Source organism: Chiloscyllium plagiosum, unplaced genomic scaffold (assembly GCF_037043375.1).
Source record: "Chiloscyllium plagiosum isolate Xiang-an unplaced genomic scaffold, Cpla_swu_hap1 HiC_scaffold_27, whole genome shotgun sequence".
Taxonomy (NCBI): Eukaryota; Metazoa; Chordata; class Chondrichthyes; order Orectolobiformes; family Hemiscylliidae; genus Chiloscyllium; species Chiloscyllium plagiosum.
Genome location: NW_028270165.1, coordinates 13,496,559 through 13,514,553, shown reverse-complemented (window position 1 = coordinate 13,514,553; position 17,995 = coordinate 13,496,559). Strand labels below are relative to the sequence as shown.

Genomic DNA, 17,995 nt, shown 5'->3' with positions numbered 1-17,995 from the left:
TAAAATCTTTCTCCTCTCTCTCTTTCAAAATTTGCTCCGTAATCTTGAACCCCCAGCTTAGAGAGAGGATTTTGGCCGTTCACCTCATCTAAACACCTCACGATGTTATAATCCTCCTCTGCTCCAGTGAAAAAATTTCCAGCTTATTAACCTGAATGTAGGTATATTCATGGCAGATCAGGCAGCATCCCAGGAGTTACCTGACCTGCTGTGCTTTTCCAGCACCACTCTAGTCTAGACTCTGGTTTCCAGCATCTGCAGTCCTTGTTTTTACCTTTTACGTCGGTATACTCAGATCTACTTATGATCTGTTCAATGCTGGTGCAAGTTCGACAGGCTAAATGCCCTATTCCTGCTCCCAATTTGCACACTCCTAGTCCAGAACAACAAGAGACCATAAAACACAGGAGCAGAAATTAGGCCCCTCAACCCATCAGGGCTGCTGTACTCTTAAGTTCTGGCTGATAAGTTTCTAAATCCCATTCTCCCACTTTCTCCCTGTAATCCTCCATCCCATTGATACTCAAGAACCTATCTATCTCCATCTTAAATCTACTCAGTGACCTGGCCTCCACAGCCTTCTGTAGCAATGAATTCCACATATTCACCACTCACCGGCTGAAAATGTTTCGCCTTATCTTTGTTCTAAAAGATATTCCTTTTACTCTGATGCTGTGCTCTCGGGTCCTAGACTCTCCTACCATTAGGAACATCTTCCCCATGTGCACTTTGTCCAGGCCATTCAGAATTCTGTCTGTTTCAATTAGATCTCCACCTCCCCCGAGTGTGGGCCTGTTAATCAGCATGAACCACACCCTTCAGGATGAGTTACAGCAGGAATTAGGTTCAGCAAAGTCAGAATGGAGGGAGTGTGTGTGGGATGGAGATTCTCAGCTTTTAGGGGATGAGAGAGGAAATAAAGTTCAATACAAATTAGAATTGATCTGATGGGCGGAGGAATGGCAACATGAGTTTAATTTAGATAAATGTGAGGTGTTACATTTTGTAAGGCAAATCAGGGCATGACTTACATAGTTAATGGGGAGTGTTGCTAAACAGTGTCCTTGCAGGTTCATAATTCCTTGAAAGTGGAATTGCAGGGAGACAGGATAGTGAAGAAGGCATTTGGTACGCTTTCCTTTATTGGTCAGAGCATTGAGTACAGGGGTTGGGAGGTCATGTTAGGCCACTTTTGGAAAACTGTGTGCAATTCCCGTTGCCCTCATCTGGAAGAACGTTGTGAAACTTAAAAGGGTTCAGAAAAGATTTACAAAGATGTAGATAGAGTTGGAGGGTTTGAGCGATAGGAAGATGCTGAATACGCCAGGGATAATTTCCCTGTAGCATTAGAGGCTGATGGGTGACCTTACAGAAGTTTATAAGGGGTATGGATAGGTTGGACAGCCAAAATCCTTTCCCCATGGTAGGCAACTTCAAACCTAGAGGGCATAGGATTCGCGTGTTGGACATAAAGAGTAAAGTTGTTAATTCTTACTTTAAATATTTACCTCAAACTTTTACATATTACTGCATGGGGTGAATCATTTCTGTGATTCTGGTTTAATTTATCAGAGGGGGTTACTCTGTGTCGTAATAGCACTGCAACGTAACAAAAGTGAATGAATTGACTGCACACATTGAAGAGAATAATTATGATCTGGAACTCCTTACAGAGACATAGCTTCAGGATGACAAGGATTGGATCCTAAATATTGAGGGGAGATGAGGCATTCAAGTCGAATGGGAAGCTAGGTAAAGGTAGCGGGTTGACGCTGCTAATCAAAGCACTGATCACAGGGTAGTCTGGTGTCAGCTCGGATTTCAGGTCCTGGTTTCTTTGTCCTCTATTGATCTCCCTGTTCCCACACAGTTGTTGTCCGTTCACAGCTCTGCTTCATTTCTGCTGAAGCTTTAACCTCCTTTGACACCTTCCGGAACAATAAAAGTCAATCAAAGTCCAACCCACAATCTCCCAGCCTGTCAACCATCCAGACACAGAGTATCATACCAGAAAATATAACAAAACAGGCGAAAAGTTATAATTAAATAGGTGCTTGTGTCTGTTCATTGGCAAGTAAACTAGAAATAGGGGTCTGCCAGGATTCTTATAGTGCCCTAATTGAAGAATTGTCTCTCCCTTACATCTAAGTATTAGTACCCAGCTATGTTTTATAACAATGTTTACATCAACAGAAATAAAGCATCTGTTATGCAATAGACAGAGATATACAGTATGGAACTAGACTTTTACTCTCTCTCTCGTGTGTGCGCACGTGCACACACACACACCGAGGTCTATGGGGTGAATTTGTATTTGCAGATACCATCTATTTTGCTCAAAAAATGCAGTCTGCAGGCAGACAATACATGGAATATTTTGTAAATTCCACTTTGGAAATAGAACCAGTCTGACTCAAAAACTGGGATACAGACAGACTCTGGCCTCACACCTTTAATGCATTGTCTGAGCTGAGTTGTCATCTTTTCTTATAAAACCTTAAGTTATCTCGAGTAGTGTCTTATAAGAAGTTCTGGGGTTTACATATTAATGACACCAGCAACTCATTCTAAAGATGAAAGACTTTACAATCCAGGTTTCTTCAATGTATCATTTCAGTGGCATGACTGTGTAATGTTTTGCTGTAAACTCAGTGTCTTATGATCTTATACTCCACAACCACCTGATGAAGGAGCAGTGCTCTGAAAGCTACTGCTTCCACATAAACCTGTTGGACGGGCGTCATGTGATTTTTATCTTTGCCCAGGTTAGGGTGGATTGGCCCTGCTAAATTACCCATGGTGCTCAGGGTTTTACAGGTGTGGGAGAATTGTTAGAAGCGATTTGATTCCACCTTCTCATGACTGGCAGTGTGAACTTTGGGATGTTCTCCCCCTTCTGTCTGCGCGGGTTACCTCTGGGTGCTCTGGTTTCCTTCCATAGTCCAAGGATCTGCAGTTTCGGATGGATCGGCTATGCTAAAGTGTCCAGGAATGTGCAGGTTAGAGTGGGTTAGCCATGGGGAACTGCAGAGCTGTAGGGTAAGTGGATGAGTCTGGGTGGGATGCTGTGCAGAAGGTCAGTGTGAATTTGATAGGTGAAATGGCCTGCAGGGATTATATAATTCTTCTCCTTTAGCCATATGTGGATTGAGAAATGACTGCTGTGGGAGGAGTAGGTTCCAGTTCATGGGACACTGCCCCAGTCCTGGGGAAGGTCTGAATTGTGCTGTCTCTCTCCCCACCCACCGCCCCCATCCATTCTCTCTCACCCTGCAAGTCTCTGCCCCCCATTTTCTCTCTCTCTCCCCCTCATTCTCTTCCTCCACCCTTTGACCCCCGAGTGTTTCCTTTCAGCCCCCACCACCCTCTGTTCCCCCCAGTCTCTCAATGGCCCCCACACTCTGTCACCCTGTCCATTCTGTCTCTCTTCCAACTCCCACTGAACGTTCTCATGCCTCAAGCTCTCTTTGATCGCTGTATCAAGCTCTTAGAAGAGAGAGAGAGAGAGAGAGAGAGAGAATGGTTGGTGATGAAACTGCCTGGGAGATCGGGGTGCACAAGAAATGGCTGATCTTTCAAACTGAGAATAGCTAAAATAATATATTCTGAAACAGCATTAAAGTTTGAACGCATGTTCAATTTTATATTAAGACAAAGCTGCAGCCATCTTTCTCAAACTTGCTTTGAACTATGTGCAGTTGAGGACAGGCTGTTCGGGGTGAATGAGGCTTTTGCTCGAAATGTCAGTTTTCTCGAAATGTCAATTTTCCTGCTCCTCGGATGTTGCCTGACCTGCTGTGCTTTTCCAGCACCACATTCTTGACTCTAATCTCCAGCATCTGCAGTACTCACTTTCTCCTGTTAGGGGTGAATGGCCGAACCCTAGTCTTGAAAAATTGGTTCTGTTAGAAGGTGTAGAGGTGTATTCTACCTTCAAGAGAGTTGAAAAGCGAGCAGAACCACCTGACATAGCACCAAACGTTGTGAACAAGGTAACAATTTAACATTTGGTCGAACAGCTCAGTAGCTGGGTTGCCTGGAGACAAAAACATACTCAATTTTGGCCAATCGATTTAAATCTTGCCCCAAAATACTGAATTCCAATCAAGTTTGAATTTAGTATTTTGAGAATATTGGTTAGCACTGCTGCCTCACACCACCAGGGTCGATTCCAGCCTTGGGTGACTGACTGTGTGGAGTTTGCACATTCCCCCCCTTGTCTGCATGGGTTTAGTCTGGGTGCTCCAGTTTCCTCCCACAGTCCAAAGATGTGCAGGTCAGGTGAAGTGACTATGCTATATTGCCCGTAGTGTTAGGTGCATTCGTCAGAGGGAAATGGGTCTGGGTGGGTTACTCTTCGGAGGGTCGGTGTGGACTGGTTGGGCCGAAGGGCCTGGTTCAGCACTGTAGGGAATTTAATCCAATCTAATATTAACACCAATGAAACGATTTGATGCTTTGGAGTACAAAATCAAAACAAAAAGTTCAACAGTTACAGGAGAACTGCCAAAAGACCAACAAATGTAGGCTGCTAGTGAGAACTCCTGAGAGGTACCTGTCCAGAGGAGTCTGCACAGAGAAAAAACATCGACACCGACCTGGAGAGCAAATCTACAGAGGAAGGTCCAAAGAGAAGATTTAACAGCAGGCTGGGTTTGAAGTTTGAATCTTTCGGTAAATCTTAATCAGGGGTTTTTATTGGACTGGTATATAGGGGAAGGTAGAAGATAGGTTAGAGACAGGAGTTGTAAATAGTTGTTAGTTAATTATTCTCCGTTAGACTTTAATAAATAAAGTTGTTAATTTTTACTTTAAATACTGACCTTTGGGAATAGTTTCTTGGTTCTTGAATTTTCAGATTACTGCATGGGTTAAACCTTCTCTATGTTGCTGGTTTAAATTAGGTAGGGGAGGTTGCACACAATGTTTTAAAATTTGAGGGCTTTCGTCCGAGATTTGAACTGGTTGAGACAGATTTGAATAGATTTGGCGGTACGAAAAATCCCAGCAGATTTAAACACTTGCAAGTTAGTGTCCTAGATCATTAAATAAAACTTTAAATAGTGACTTTTAGAAACAGTTCCTTACCTCTTGAATTTTCACATTACCACATGGGGTAAATCTTTTTTGGGTTTAAATTAGTTGGGGGGGCGGGTGGTGCAGTCCGTGTCATAACAGTTCTGACTATATAGAAACAGTAGTGGAGCGTGGAAACAAACTGTTTGTTCCGTGCCAATCATATATCCTAAATTAATCTCGGCCCATTTGCCAGCTCTTGGCCCATATCCCTCCAAACCTTCCTGTTCATATACCCATCCAGATGCCTTTTGAATATTGTAATTGTACCAGCCTCCACCACTTCCTCTGGGAGCTCATTCAATCCACGCAGCACCCGCTGCGTAAAATAGTTGCCCTTTAGGTCCCTTTTAGTCCTTTCCCCTCTCACCCTCATATAAATCAATTGCTGCTTTTCCTGAACAGGCTCAGTGGCTGGCATTGCTGCCTTATAGCGCTGGGGACCCAGGTTTGATCCCAGTCTCGGGCAACTGTCTGAGTGGAGTTTGCACCTTCTCCCCATGTCTGCGTGGGATTCCTTTGGTGCTCCGGTTTCTTCCCACAATCCAAAGATGTGCAGGTTTGGAGAGGGCACTTGTGGGGAATTAACTTTCACACTTTTTTTCTACTCCTTAGGTCCCTTTTAAATCTTTCCCCTCTCACCTTCAACCTATACCCTCCAGTTTGGGAATCCCCTACCCTGAGGAAAAGATGAGTAGTCAAATAAAATGCAAAAGGAATAAAATAGGGGGGGGGGGAAGCAGAAAGGAGATGCATTGTTTAAATGGTGATATATTGGGATGTGGAGAAAGTGAGGACCGCAAATGTTGGAGATCAGAGTCAAAAAGTGTGGTGCTCGAAAAGCACAGCAGATGAGGCAGCATCTGAGGAGCAGGAGAGTCAGCGTTACAGGCACGAGCCCTTCATCAGGAATGTGTATAAAGGGGCCTCAGCGTCCTTCCATACCAGTTAATGCCTGTTGTGAGGTAGGTGCAGCAAGCAATGAGCAAAGCAGGTGTTATCTTAGCAAGAGGAATTGAGTTCAGAAGTGGGGATGTCTTCCTGCACTTATGGGATCATTGGCTGAGTTCATCTGATTTTGGAACAACAACGAAGTGGATGTTTATGGGGGAAGACAAGGAAATGGTTTTCAGACCATTGCAGAACAATTACCGAGTCAAACAGCACAGAAACAGTCCCTTCAGTCCAACTACTCCATGCTATGTTCTCAAACTAATCTAATCCCATCTGCCAGTGTTTGGCCTATATCCCTCTGTCACAAAGCTGGTCCTTTTTACTAAAAGCTGGTCCTTTTACTAAAAGCTGGTCCTTCTTCTCAAGGATGCTGTGTCCTTGGTTTTTTTTCAGAGGGGTGGTAAAAAAAACCCGGGCTCCGAAGTGACTGGTTTAGTACAGAGATGAAAAACAGTATTGGGAGGCATTTTTGGTTATATGTGAACAGATGAGACTTGAGGCCAAAGCTTTTATGTTTTAGAAGTGACCTGTACAATGAAAGGGGAGTGGTCAGTCCTGAAAGCTGAAGTCTCGTTTGGGTGAGTTAAGCAGTGGACTATGTGGAGAAAGGCTGCTAACACTGTCTCCTTCTGCCCTTCTAACTTCAATGTAAGCCTCTGTTTCAGTTTTACTTTGTTTAAGGGATTTGTTTTTTTTTTCGTACTGTTGTGAACCAGCATTGCGAAGAGTGTTAAGAGTTTCTCCACAGCTTGTACTGTACTTAATAAAGTTTGGTTGTTCACAGAAGTTGGCGTATTGCAATGTAAGAAGCTCAAGCAAAAGAACTCAACAAAGGAACCTAAGGGATAAGTCTTTCATGCAGAAAGTGGCGTGTTTAAGGAAAGAGCTGTCAGAGGAAGTGGTGGGTGCTGGTACAATTATGACATTAAAAGGCGTCTGGATGGGTATACGATTAGGAAGGGTTTAGACGATATGGGCCCAAATGCTGGCAAATTGGCCGAGATTAGGTTAGGTTATCTAGTTGGCACGCATGAATTACACCGAAGGGTCTGTTTCTGTGCTACATATCTCTATCACTCTGGCTTGCCACTAACATTTGCCAAATCTATATGTACAGTTTCTCTCTGGTGTCAGTGTCAATGCCTTGATATCTCATTCTTAACTGGACTGGCAGTACTTGAAATATAATGCAGCAAAATGAGGGCAATTCACATAAAACATCCCCCTATGCACCGATAGTGGGAGCATGGGCATTCCAACCGGGGTTTACAGATGCCACTTTTAAACTCTGGAGATCCAGGGGTATCTCATGTTTAGGGGATCTATTTAAAGATGGGGTCCTGATGTCTTTTGAACAGCTGCGTCAGAAATTCGGAGTACCTAATGGAGACCTCTTTCGATACTTCCAAATTCGAGATTATATACAGAAGAAGACCACGTTTTTAGATAGTCTTTATAAATCAGATAGAGAATGTAGTGTCCTACGACCAGTGGGGGTATCTTCCGTCAGTACTATTTATCATTTACTACATGATGAAGTATCGGGAGATATGGATAATCTGCTTAAAACATGGGACCAGGATTTGGGACTAGAAATCTCTATAGAAACGTGGAATGATATTTGGGAAAATGCTAGAAGAATTACTATCTGTAACAGAACCCAGGCTATCCAGCTGAAGATACTTCATAGGGCCCATATAGCACCGTTTCGATTGGCAAAATTTAAGGCAGGAGCATCTCCAATGTGTCCTCAATGCAAAATAGAGGTGGGCACTCTTATACATTGCCTATGGACCTGTCATAAGATCCGCAGATATTGGACTAAAGTAGAAAGTACCCTGACAGAAATTTTAGGAACGGAAATTAAAGTGGACCCTGTATCTCTCCTCTTGGGCTTTTCGAACCTTCCCTCCCTGGACACCTACGGGAAGAGACTATTTTCTATTCTTTCTTTCAAAATATTTTGGTGAACTGGGCGGCTGAGGGCCACCCTGGACTTTCAAATTGGCACAGATTAATTATGGAATGTATTCCCCTTGACTTCCTTACAAATATGGTGCACCGAAAGACTGAATTATTTTAGAAAATATGGCAGCCCTTTTTGAATGACATAAATACAGATATTTTGGCTATCCTAACAAGGGCTTTTATTTAATTGAGATTACAAACCTGGCTGATCCGGGGCCCCTCAGGGGAGGAATCCCGCACGAATACGGTTTTTATTATATCTGATGTTAACACATTCCGAGCGTGTAAGAGACTTAAATATACACTCTGGTTAGTTGTAGGTTAGATTAGTAGATAGTTGAGTTTTGTTTGTTTTTTCTTCTTCTTTTTCGTTTTTTTCTGTTTTTTTTTTAAATTTTGACTATTGTATATTTGAGTAAATTGTATATCAACGTTTATATCTGAGAGTTTTGTTTATTTTTGTAAACTTGTTAAAATGTTAAATTTCTAATAAAAATATCTATAAAAAAAACTGGACTGGCAGTGATGACTTTTGTAATCTTTTCTTACAGACTATCTGAAGACAGAAGTTTCAAGTTAACAGATAAAGGGCTTATGTCCAAAATGTTGATTCTCCTGCTTCTCTGATGCTGCTTGCCGTGCTGCCCTTTTCCAGCGATGCAGTTTTTGACTCTGACTCTCCAGCGTCTCCAGTCCTCACTTTCACATCAATGTCTGATAGTTACTCAATCCATCAGGACCGCAACAATTTTTAACTATGATTCTGTGAGAAGGAGCAAAGCTTTCTTTTTGGTCCCTGTTTGAGTACGGGGGCACTGGTTGAAAGACCCTACTATTGCAGCGCACTGAGTGTGGAGCCTGAAACAACTCTACTGCCTGGAAAGAAGAATTCATGGCAGGGTTGTACACGTGTGTGTGCAGCTGAAGCTTCGGCCATGGAGAAACCTGAGGAAACACGCCCTGTTGAGAAACCATGGAATTGTGGCGACTGCGGGAAGGGCTTCCATGTCCCACCTGTCCTGGCGGCTCATCAGTGCAATCACACTGGGAAGAGGCCGTTCTCCTGCCCCGAGCGGGCAAAGGGCTTTACTTGCTCCTGTGTCCTGCTGGCCCACCAGCATATAAACACTGGTGAGAGGAAGTTTTACTGCTCCATGTGCGGGAAAGGATTCACTTGGGTGGACAACCTCCAGACCCACCAGCGATTCCACGCAGGGGAGAGGCTCTTTAGTTGCCATGAGTGCGGGAAAGCCTTCAGCAATTCCTCCAACCTGCTGACGCACCGGCGGGTCCACACGGGGGAGAGGCCATTCAGCTGCCCTGAATGCGGGAAGGCCTTCAGCGATTCCTCCAACCTGCTGAGGCACCGGCGGGTCCACACGGGGGAGAGGCCCTTCAGCTGCCCAGAGTGTGGGAAGGCCTTCAGCAATTCCTCCTCCCTGCTGGTCCATCAGCGGGTCCACACGGGGGAACGGCCCTTTCGCTGCCCAGAGTGCGGGAAGGCCTTCAGCAATTCCTCCTCTCTGCTGACCCACCGGCGAATCCACACGGGGGACAGGCCAGTCAGCTGCCCAGAGTGTGGGAAGGCCTTCAGCAAATCCTCCAACCTGCTGAGGCACCAGCAGGTCCACACGGGGGAGAGGCCCTTCAGCTGCCTAGAGTGTGGGAAGGCCTTCAGCAATTCCTCCTCCCTGCTGGCCCATCAGCGGGTCCACACGGGGGAGAGGCCCTTCAGCTGCCCAGAATGCGGGAAGGCCTTCAGTCAATCCTCCAACCTGCTGGCCCATCAGCGGGTCCACACGGGGGAGAGGCCCTTCAGCTGCCCAGAGTGTGGGAAGGCCTTCAGTAAGTCCTCCAACCTGCTGGCCCATCAGCAGGTCCACACAGGGGAGAGACCCTTCAGCTGCCCAGAGTGTGGGAAGGGCTTCAGTAAATCCTCGGACCTGCTGAGACACCGGCGAACCCACATGGGAGAGAGGCCCTTCACCTGCTCTGAGTGTGGTAAGGCCTTCAGCAATTCCTCTGACCTGTTGTCCCACCAGCGGGTCCACACCAGGGAAAGGCCATTCAGCTGCCCCGAGTGCGGGAAGGGGTTCACCCACTCCTCCAAACTGCTGGCCCATCAATGGGTCCACACCGGGGGGAGGCCGTTTGCCTGCCCCGACTGCGGGCGGAGGTTCACATTGTCCTGCAACTTGCGGAGGCACCAGTGCATCCAACAATCAGATTCCACCAGTGACGCTGCAGTGGGTCACCCCCAGGGCTGAACCTCCTGCCCATTCTGACAGTGGGTGCAGTGAGCTTTTGTGTTTTGTGCTGGACTCACCCCCACCAAGCCCACCTACGTGGCTCAGGGGTGGCATGGTGACTCTGTGGTTAGTACCACTGCCTCACGATGCTGACCTGGGTTCAATTCCACCCTTGGGGAGACAGTCTGTGTGTAGCTTTCACATTGCACGCCCCACGTCTGTATGGGTTACCTCTGAGTGCTCTGGTTTCCTTCCCTGGTCTAAAGGTGTGCAGGTTAGGATGAATTGGCCCATCTAAATTGTCCCATAGTGTTCAGGGATGTGTAGGTGTGGTGCATTAGTTGGGGTAAATGTAGAGGAATAGAGATAGGGGAATGGCTGGGTTACTCTGCGGAGGGCCAGTGTGGACTTGTTGGGCGAAAGGACCTGTTTCCATACTGTAGGGAATCTAATCTTTAAAAAAAAGAATTCCTCCAAGCAATCTTGATAAAATATGCCGAGTTGGACAAAGTATCCCATCAAGTTTGAGTGAAGAAGTCAGAAGTGACACGACACCGTGTTACAGTGCAACAAGTTTATTTGAAATCACAAGCTTTAGGAGCATTGCTCTTTCATGAGTGCTGCTCCTTCATCACTTCATCTGGTGCCGTGTGACTTCCGACCTTGTCCACCCCAATTCAACACCAGCACCTCCGCATCAGAGTTGACGAATGAGATTGGATTTCATTTGGCCTGATTGTGAGATGTTCCATTTGGAAACTCAAAACTGTCTGACCAACAAAGAGATGCAAATCATAGAGTCCGACAGCAGGAGACAGGCCCTTCGGCCAAACATGGTCCACACCGACCAAACTGTCCATCAACACTAAGCCCATTTCCCTGCAGTTGGCCCATTTCCTACCATACATTTCCTATCCACGTATTTGCCCAAATGCATTTTAAATGTTGTTAATGTACCCACCTCAACCACTTCCGCTGGCATCTCATTCTATATGTGTACCACCGTCTGCGTGAAAAGAAACGTTGCCCCTCACATTCCCTTTTATTCTTTTTCCTCTAACCTTAAACTGATGCCCTCTAGCCCTCACTTCCCCAACCCCGTGCATTCACCCTCTCATGATCTCTTCACTTCTCTAAGGGCCTCTCTCAGACTCTTAATGCTCTAAATAAAAATATCTTAGCTTGTCCAACCTCTCCCTTTTACACAGACCCTTGAATCCTGGTAACATCCTTGTATATGTCTTCAGCACGCTTCCAAGTTGAATAACATATTTGTTATAGACACTGCCCTGTCTACCTATTTTGTTGGAAATATAGGACCTAATCCAAACTGGATAATCTGGCTGATGGGGCAGGAAACCACTTCCTTTCTTGAGAGACAAGTCTCCTGGAGAGAACTGGCTGGCTGACTGATCTACTGACCCTCAGTGTCCCACTGCCCTCAGTTATCTGGAGGGGTGTCCACACATTTGCCTAAGGTGGTGCTTGAAACCTTTATCATCTTTGGGATGGATCCCCATTCATTCCGTGCTATGGAGTCATGCAGCCTGGAAACAGACCCTTCAGACCAACCAGTCCATGATCCCCAAATAAACTAGTGCCACCCATCTGCTCCTGGCCTGTATCCAGTATGTTAATACTTTTGTTCATTTGTTCACCGTGAGAGTTGGATAAATAAATTGCTGATTGTTGATTTTAAAGTGTTGGGGATTTATTCTTATCACTAGAGCAGGTTACACCACTTTTCATGCTAATTTTACAGATTATTGGGTGACATGCTCCTCTGGGTGTTTCTGTTTGAGATAGGTGTGGCTGTCAGCCTTTGCTTTATAAAAGTATTGACGTAATGTAGTGCTGAATGCAATGGAGTCAACATGAATCCCAGCCTCTCACTGTGGTTGTGGGTGAATCATCTTAATTTGGCTCTTAACTCAGAAACTGCACACAATTAACTGCTGAAACAATGATTAACACTTTATTGTATGTAGCAACCAAAAATAAAACTCCTCAAGTTTTCATTGGAGAAAAGAAGGTTTAGGGGTGACTTGATAGAGGTGTACAAGATGATTAGAGGTTTAGATAGGGTTGACCATAAGAACCTTTTTCCACGTATGGAGTCAGCTATTACAAGGGGGCATAGCTTTAAATTAAGGGGTGATCGGTGTAGGACAGATGTTAGGGGTAGATTCTTTACTCAACGAGTAGTGAGTTCATGAAATGCCCTGCCAGTAGCAGTGGTGGACTCTCCCTCTTTATGGGCATTTAAGCAGGCATTGGATAGGCATATGGAGGATAGTGGGTTAGTGTAGGTTAGGTGGGCTTGGATCGGCGCAACATCGAGGGCCAAAGGGCCTGTACTGCGCTGTATTCTTCTATGTAACCAAGTTCAACCTCACTCACAACTTGGCTATCACCCAATTGATGGCAGAATTTAACTGAGTTTCCCCCAACAGTATCTGTCTCTGGAAGTGTCCAGGGATTCAGTGCAACATTCTTCTTCCAAGTACTGCTGCTACATCATTCTGGAGTTGAATTCTGGTGGAGATTCCTCGCTTTCAAATCTGTGATGTGATGCTTCTTTAGATTCTAACACCACCTCCCCACACTTCTGGAGATCTCCGGTCTGTAGCTTACCTTCTTATCCTCGAGGTTTCGTGGTTTGTTTGATACAGCGTTTCCTGCAAAAAACTCCTTTACGTCAGGGCCTTCCTTCCACAGACAAACTTAATTGTCCTTTTATCATGAGCTTATTAAACACTTCGCTCATTTGTCCCAGGAAACAGCTTGTTGTTTTGCGTCCTTCTTCCCAGGGATGGTTAACTACCAGAAATTAGGCTATTCAGCCTATTGAGTCTGCTCCACTATTCAATCGTGGCTGATACGTTTCTCAACCCAATTCTCCCTGTAACCCTTGATACTTAAGAATGATTGAGTCTGCTCCAACATTCAATGGGCTGAATGGCCTAATTTCTGCCTCCTGATGTAGCAGTTTCTCAGTGGCCCTTTTGTTTCTTGGTCCAGAAAGAGTTCCTGCTGATTCAGGGAGTTGGAAAGTTCTGCAGTTTACAGGACCACACCACATTCCCCTCTGCCTCCTCCTGAGATACTGGCAATTCCCAAGATCCCTTGGTATCCCTGAAAACAATCGAGGTGTCTGGAAATCTCTGCTGCTACTCTGGAACAGAAGGATTATGAGGAGAAAATTCAGAAATCTGATGTGCAAAGGGACTATGGAGTTCTACTCCAGGATTCTCTCAAGGTAAACTTACAGGTTGAGTCAGTAGTTGGAGAGGCAAATGCAATGATGGCATTTATTTTGATCAGGGATGTACTTCTGAGGCTCTGTAAGGCTCCGGTCAGCCCACAATTAGAGTACTGTATGTAGATTTGGGCCCCATATCTCAGGAAGGATGTACTGGCCCTGGAACATGTTCAGAGGAGGTTCACAAGAATGGTCCAGGAATGAAAAATTTAACATATGAAGAACATTAGAGGACTCTAGGTTTATACTTCATGGAGTTCAGAAGGATGAGAGGGAATCTAATTGAAACCTACAAAATAATGAACGGTGTGGATGTTGGGAAGGTGTTTCCATTGGTAGGACAGACTAGAACCTGAGGGCTCAGCCTTCGCGTCAAGGGAAGACCCTTTAGAACAGAGGGAAGAGAGGCTCCTTCAGCCAGAGTGTGGTGAGTCTATGGAATTCACTGCCACAAGGCTGTGGAGGCCAGGTTACTGAATATATTTAAGACGGAGATAGATAGGTTCGTGAGGATCAAGGGTTAAGGGAGAGAATGGGGTTGAGAAACTTATCAGCCATAATTGAATGGCGAAGCAGACTCAATGGGCTGAATGGCCTAATTTCTGCTGCTATGGTCTTATGATATGCTGATGAGTGGAGAGATGAGAAGGAGGGAAAGAGATGAAGAGAGAAAGACAGTTAAGGTGAAGCTCGATAGAGATGAAGGAAATATAAGAATTGTATGATAAATGGCAGAACACATAGGAGCACTGGCATACAGAGAGATCTGGGCATATAGATCCGTGGAAGTGGTAATGCAGGTGGGCACGGTGGTCAAAAAAGCACACAGCACACTTCCTTGAGTGTAAGAGTTACGTTACAGCTGTTTATTATGGCCACATTCAGAATATAGTGTGCAGTCCTGGTCACTGTGCTACTGGAAGGATGTGGGTGCTCTGGCAGAGGGTACAGACAAGGTTCACCAGGACATTGTCTAGTCTGGAGGGCTCTCGTTATGAGCAGAAGAGGCATAATCCTAGATTGTTTTCTTTGGAAAAACAGAGGCTGAGAGGAGACCTCGACAAAATGCTGAGATGCACAGATTGGCTGGACAGGGGTGGCAGGGTAGCTCAGTGGTTCGCACTGACGCCTCACAGTGCCAGGGACCTGCATTCTATTTTAGTCTCAGGCAACTATCTGTGTGGAGTTGGCACATTGTCCCTGCACCCCACCTCCCATATCTGTGTGGGTTTGCTCCAGCTTCCTCCTACAATCCAAACGTGTATAGGTTAGGGTGGATTACTGAAGCTAAATTACCCATAGTGTCCAAGGAGAGGCAGGTTCAGTTGGATTGTCTGTATGTAAATTGCCCCAATTTTCTGGGATGTGTAAGTTTGGTGCATTAGTCAGGAGTAAATGTAGATCACAGGGGTAAGGGAACGGGTCTCTATATGTTAATCTTTGGAGGGCCGGTGTTGACTTGTTGGGCTGAATTGTCTGTTTCCACGCTGGAGGGATTCTATGATAGTCAGAGGCGTTTTTTTCCCTCCAAAGTGGAAAGGTCAACTAAAAGAGGGCACAGGTTCAAGGTGAGAGGGGGACTGTTTGGGGGACAAGTGGTGGGGGTGGGGAATTTATACAGAGGGGTGGTGGGGTTCTGGAACGCACTGCCAGTGGAGGTAGTGGAAGCAGGCACCTTAACAACGTTTAAGGTGTATCTTGATAGACACATGAAGGGGAGGTGAATAGAGGAACAGAAACCACACATGGGCAATAAATTGCAGGTCTAAGTAAGGATTAAGAATTAGTACAGGCTTGAGGGGGTGTGTGTGCCTAAACCAAGTGAGAAGGGCCTGTGACTGTGCTGTATTGTATTGATACAGCTTTCCCCCACTATTAGAAAGTAGAGTGTTCCTTTCATAAGCTGAAATGGGCCTAAAGCGAAGAAGCAGTTACCATGAATTAATTTATATTATGCCTTTCTTTGTAAAAGCGACAATCCTCTTCGGATTTCTTTCGGTTTGTGAGAACAGGTATTAATGTAGGTCTTTTGTAAAAGTGAAGTAGTGTAAAGTGAACTTTCGAAAAGTGGGGGATATCTTTATGCTGATGGAGGGGAGATGGGGGAGCAATGAAGAGGGGTAGATGGAGGCTCAGATGGAGAATAAACACTGAGACACCAATTGAGCAGCCCAGCCTGGCCCTGTGCTGGAGACTCAATGGGACAGAGACAAATGTATCTATTTCAGGTATACCTGCAGTATGCTCCATCCAGGATAAAAAAAAAAAATGTCCTTCATCTGCTTCACCATACAGGGCAGATGAGCAGTTTCTCCCCAATGTGGACCAGGAGGTGATGCGACTGAATGAAGCCTTTCCTGTGCTGAATGTAGGTGAATGGCCGCTGCCCTGTGTATAAATGCTGATGAATATCGGGCAGGTGGGGAAGGAAAACCGTTCCGACACTCCCTGCATTTCATGATTTCTCCATGGTGCAGGTGTCCTCTTATTTCTCCAGGTTCAACAATCAGTTGAAACTCGCTCACACTTACAGCATAGGTGTGGTGTTACTGGTGGACTGGTAATTGGAGGACTCTCATTCAGTCTGTAAAGCATGTTCCAGTCACTGCTCTGGTGTGTGGGTATGTGAGACTCTGAGTTTCCAGTCACACTGACGTTTAAAACCTAACTAAGCAGACAGACCTTCTCCCCTTTGTTTTCAAGGCTATCAATATCCAAGTCCTGGTGAATCAAGCGACTGTCAGACTTCGATGTGATGTTTGGTCTGAGATTTCTGCCTCCAAATTCTTCTCTTGTAATATTCCTGTGGAAATAGATTGCAAAGGTCATTGCTGTCAGTCCACAATAGAAAATCAGAACACACAATTCTAGTTTCTGTGGATCATTCTTTCCTCTCTTCATACCCAAGATCTTTGTGCTGATCTATATGTAAATGTATACAGCAGGGTAATGTGGTGGATTGCATACTCCATGAAGAGTCCACTCAAGTTGCTGAATGGACATCTATCATGTGGTATTGACGTTCTTACTGAAGATATACAATATGCTGCAGTGCAATATTATGAGCCCAGAAACACTGAAAATCAGGCTTTTAGAGCCATAAACATTCCATCAAATATGTACCATATACCCCAGACTTATCTGTCTTATATTAACGCACGGTTGTCTTAGATTCCCAGAAGACTCGGATTTACGTGTGAGTTTCTGTAAAAGAAGCCGTCATTTTGGACTCCTTCCATGCCATACTGACTATTACTGGAAATACAGCCATACTACACCAGGATTCATTGATCAATGACGTGAGGTTTATCTTTACCCTCTTATAATTTTCTGTTGCATAAATGTTTCGACGAATGTCAATGCTTTTCACCAGTCATACAGTCAGAGACATAAAGCACAGAAACAGATCCTTCAATCTAACTTGTCCATGCCGACCGGATATCCAAAATTAGTCTAGTTCCATTTGCCATCACTTGGTCCATATCCATCTAAACCCTTCCTTTTCATATACCCATCCAGATGCCTCCACCACTTCCTCTGGCAGCTCATTCCATACACGCAAAAAAAGGTTGACTGCAAGGTCCTTTCAAATTTTTCCCCCCTCGCCCTAAACCTATGCCCTCTAGTTCTGCACTCCCCATATCCCAGGGAAAAGACCTTGTCTATTCACCCCATCCACACTCCTCAATATTCATAAGCCTCTTTAAAAAACACACACTCAGCCTGCGATGCTCTAGGAAAAACAGCCCCAGCTTATTCAGCCTCTCCTTGTGGTTCAAACCCGCCTACCCTGGCAACAGCCTTTTGACTCTTCCCTGAATCCTTTCAAGTTTCACAACACCCTGCCTATAGGAGGGAGACCAGAATTGCACACGATATTCCAGAAGAAGCCGACTGAAACTGACTTTTGCAGAGTCTGATCCCTGCTTGGATTCATACTCTCTGCCTCCCATTGCTGCAAGTGAACAGTGCTTCCCCCCTTCTCTTTCCCTCCCAGGATAAGGAATGGAAAGGGGGAGACATTGCTTCATTCCCAGAAGAGCCCCCCTATTGTCTGAATGCGCAAGTTGGACCATGAGCTTCTGAAGCTACTGCTGCTCCTCTCTTTCTCTGAATGAAGATTGAGCTTCACCCCAGACTGCAACTCCCTTTCTCTGTCCAAACATCTGTGAGCACAGCACATTTTTGTTGAAATAAGGCATCTTTCCTGAATGTTACAATTGAAGGGGGTGTCTTCCCCCTGATATTCAAAGGGATGGTAAGTCAGAGAAGGACCACGCCTTGTGTTGTGTGGCATGTGTGACAGTTGCAACAGGATGTCCCAACTTCAATGCTCAATTCAAAGTTTGTGAGAAGATTTGTAGCTCGGGTGCTCATTGTTGTGGTTCTGTTCGCCGAGCTGGGAATTTTTGTTGCAGACGTTTCATTCCCTGTCTAGGTGACATCCTCAGTGCTAGGGATCCTCTTGTGAAGCACTTCTGTGATG

The 17,995-nt window shown here is 45.3% G+C and overlaps 1 protein-coding gene across 1 annotated transcript in view; it reads left to right on the top strand.

Annotated features, from left to right (window-relative positions):
- The window catches only part of LOC148143168 (uncharacterized), a 36,524-nt gene extending 26,259 nt beyond the window's left edge, over nucleotides 1-10,265 (top strand). The window contains exon 3 of the mRNA XM_087975783.1: nucleotides 8,997-10,265. Coding sequence (XP_087831909.1) covers nucleotides 8,997-10,265 — 1,269 coding nt within the window. The remainder of the gene's footprint in view (nucleotides 1-8,996) is intronic.
- Nucleotides 10,266-17,995: the final 7,730 nt, after the last annotated feature.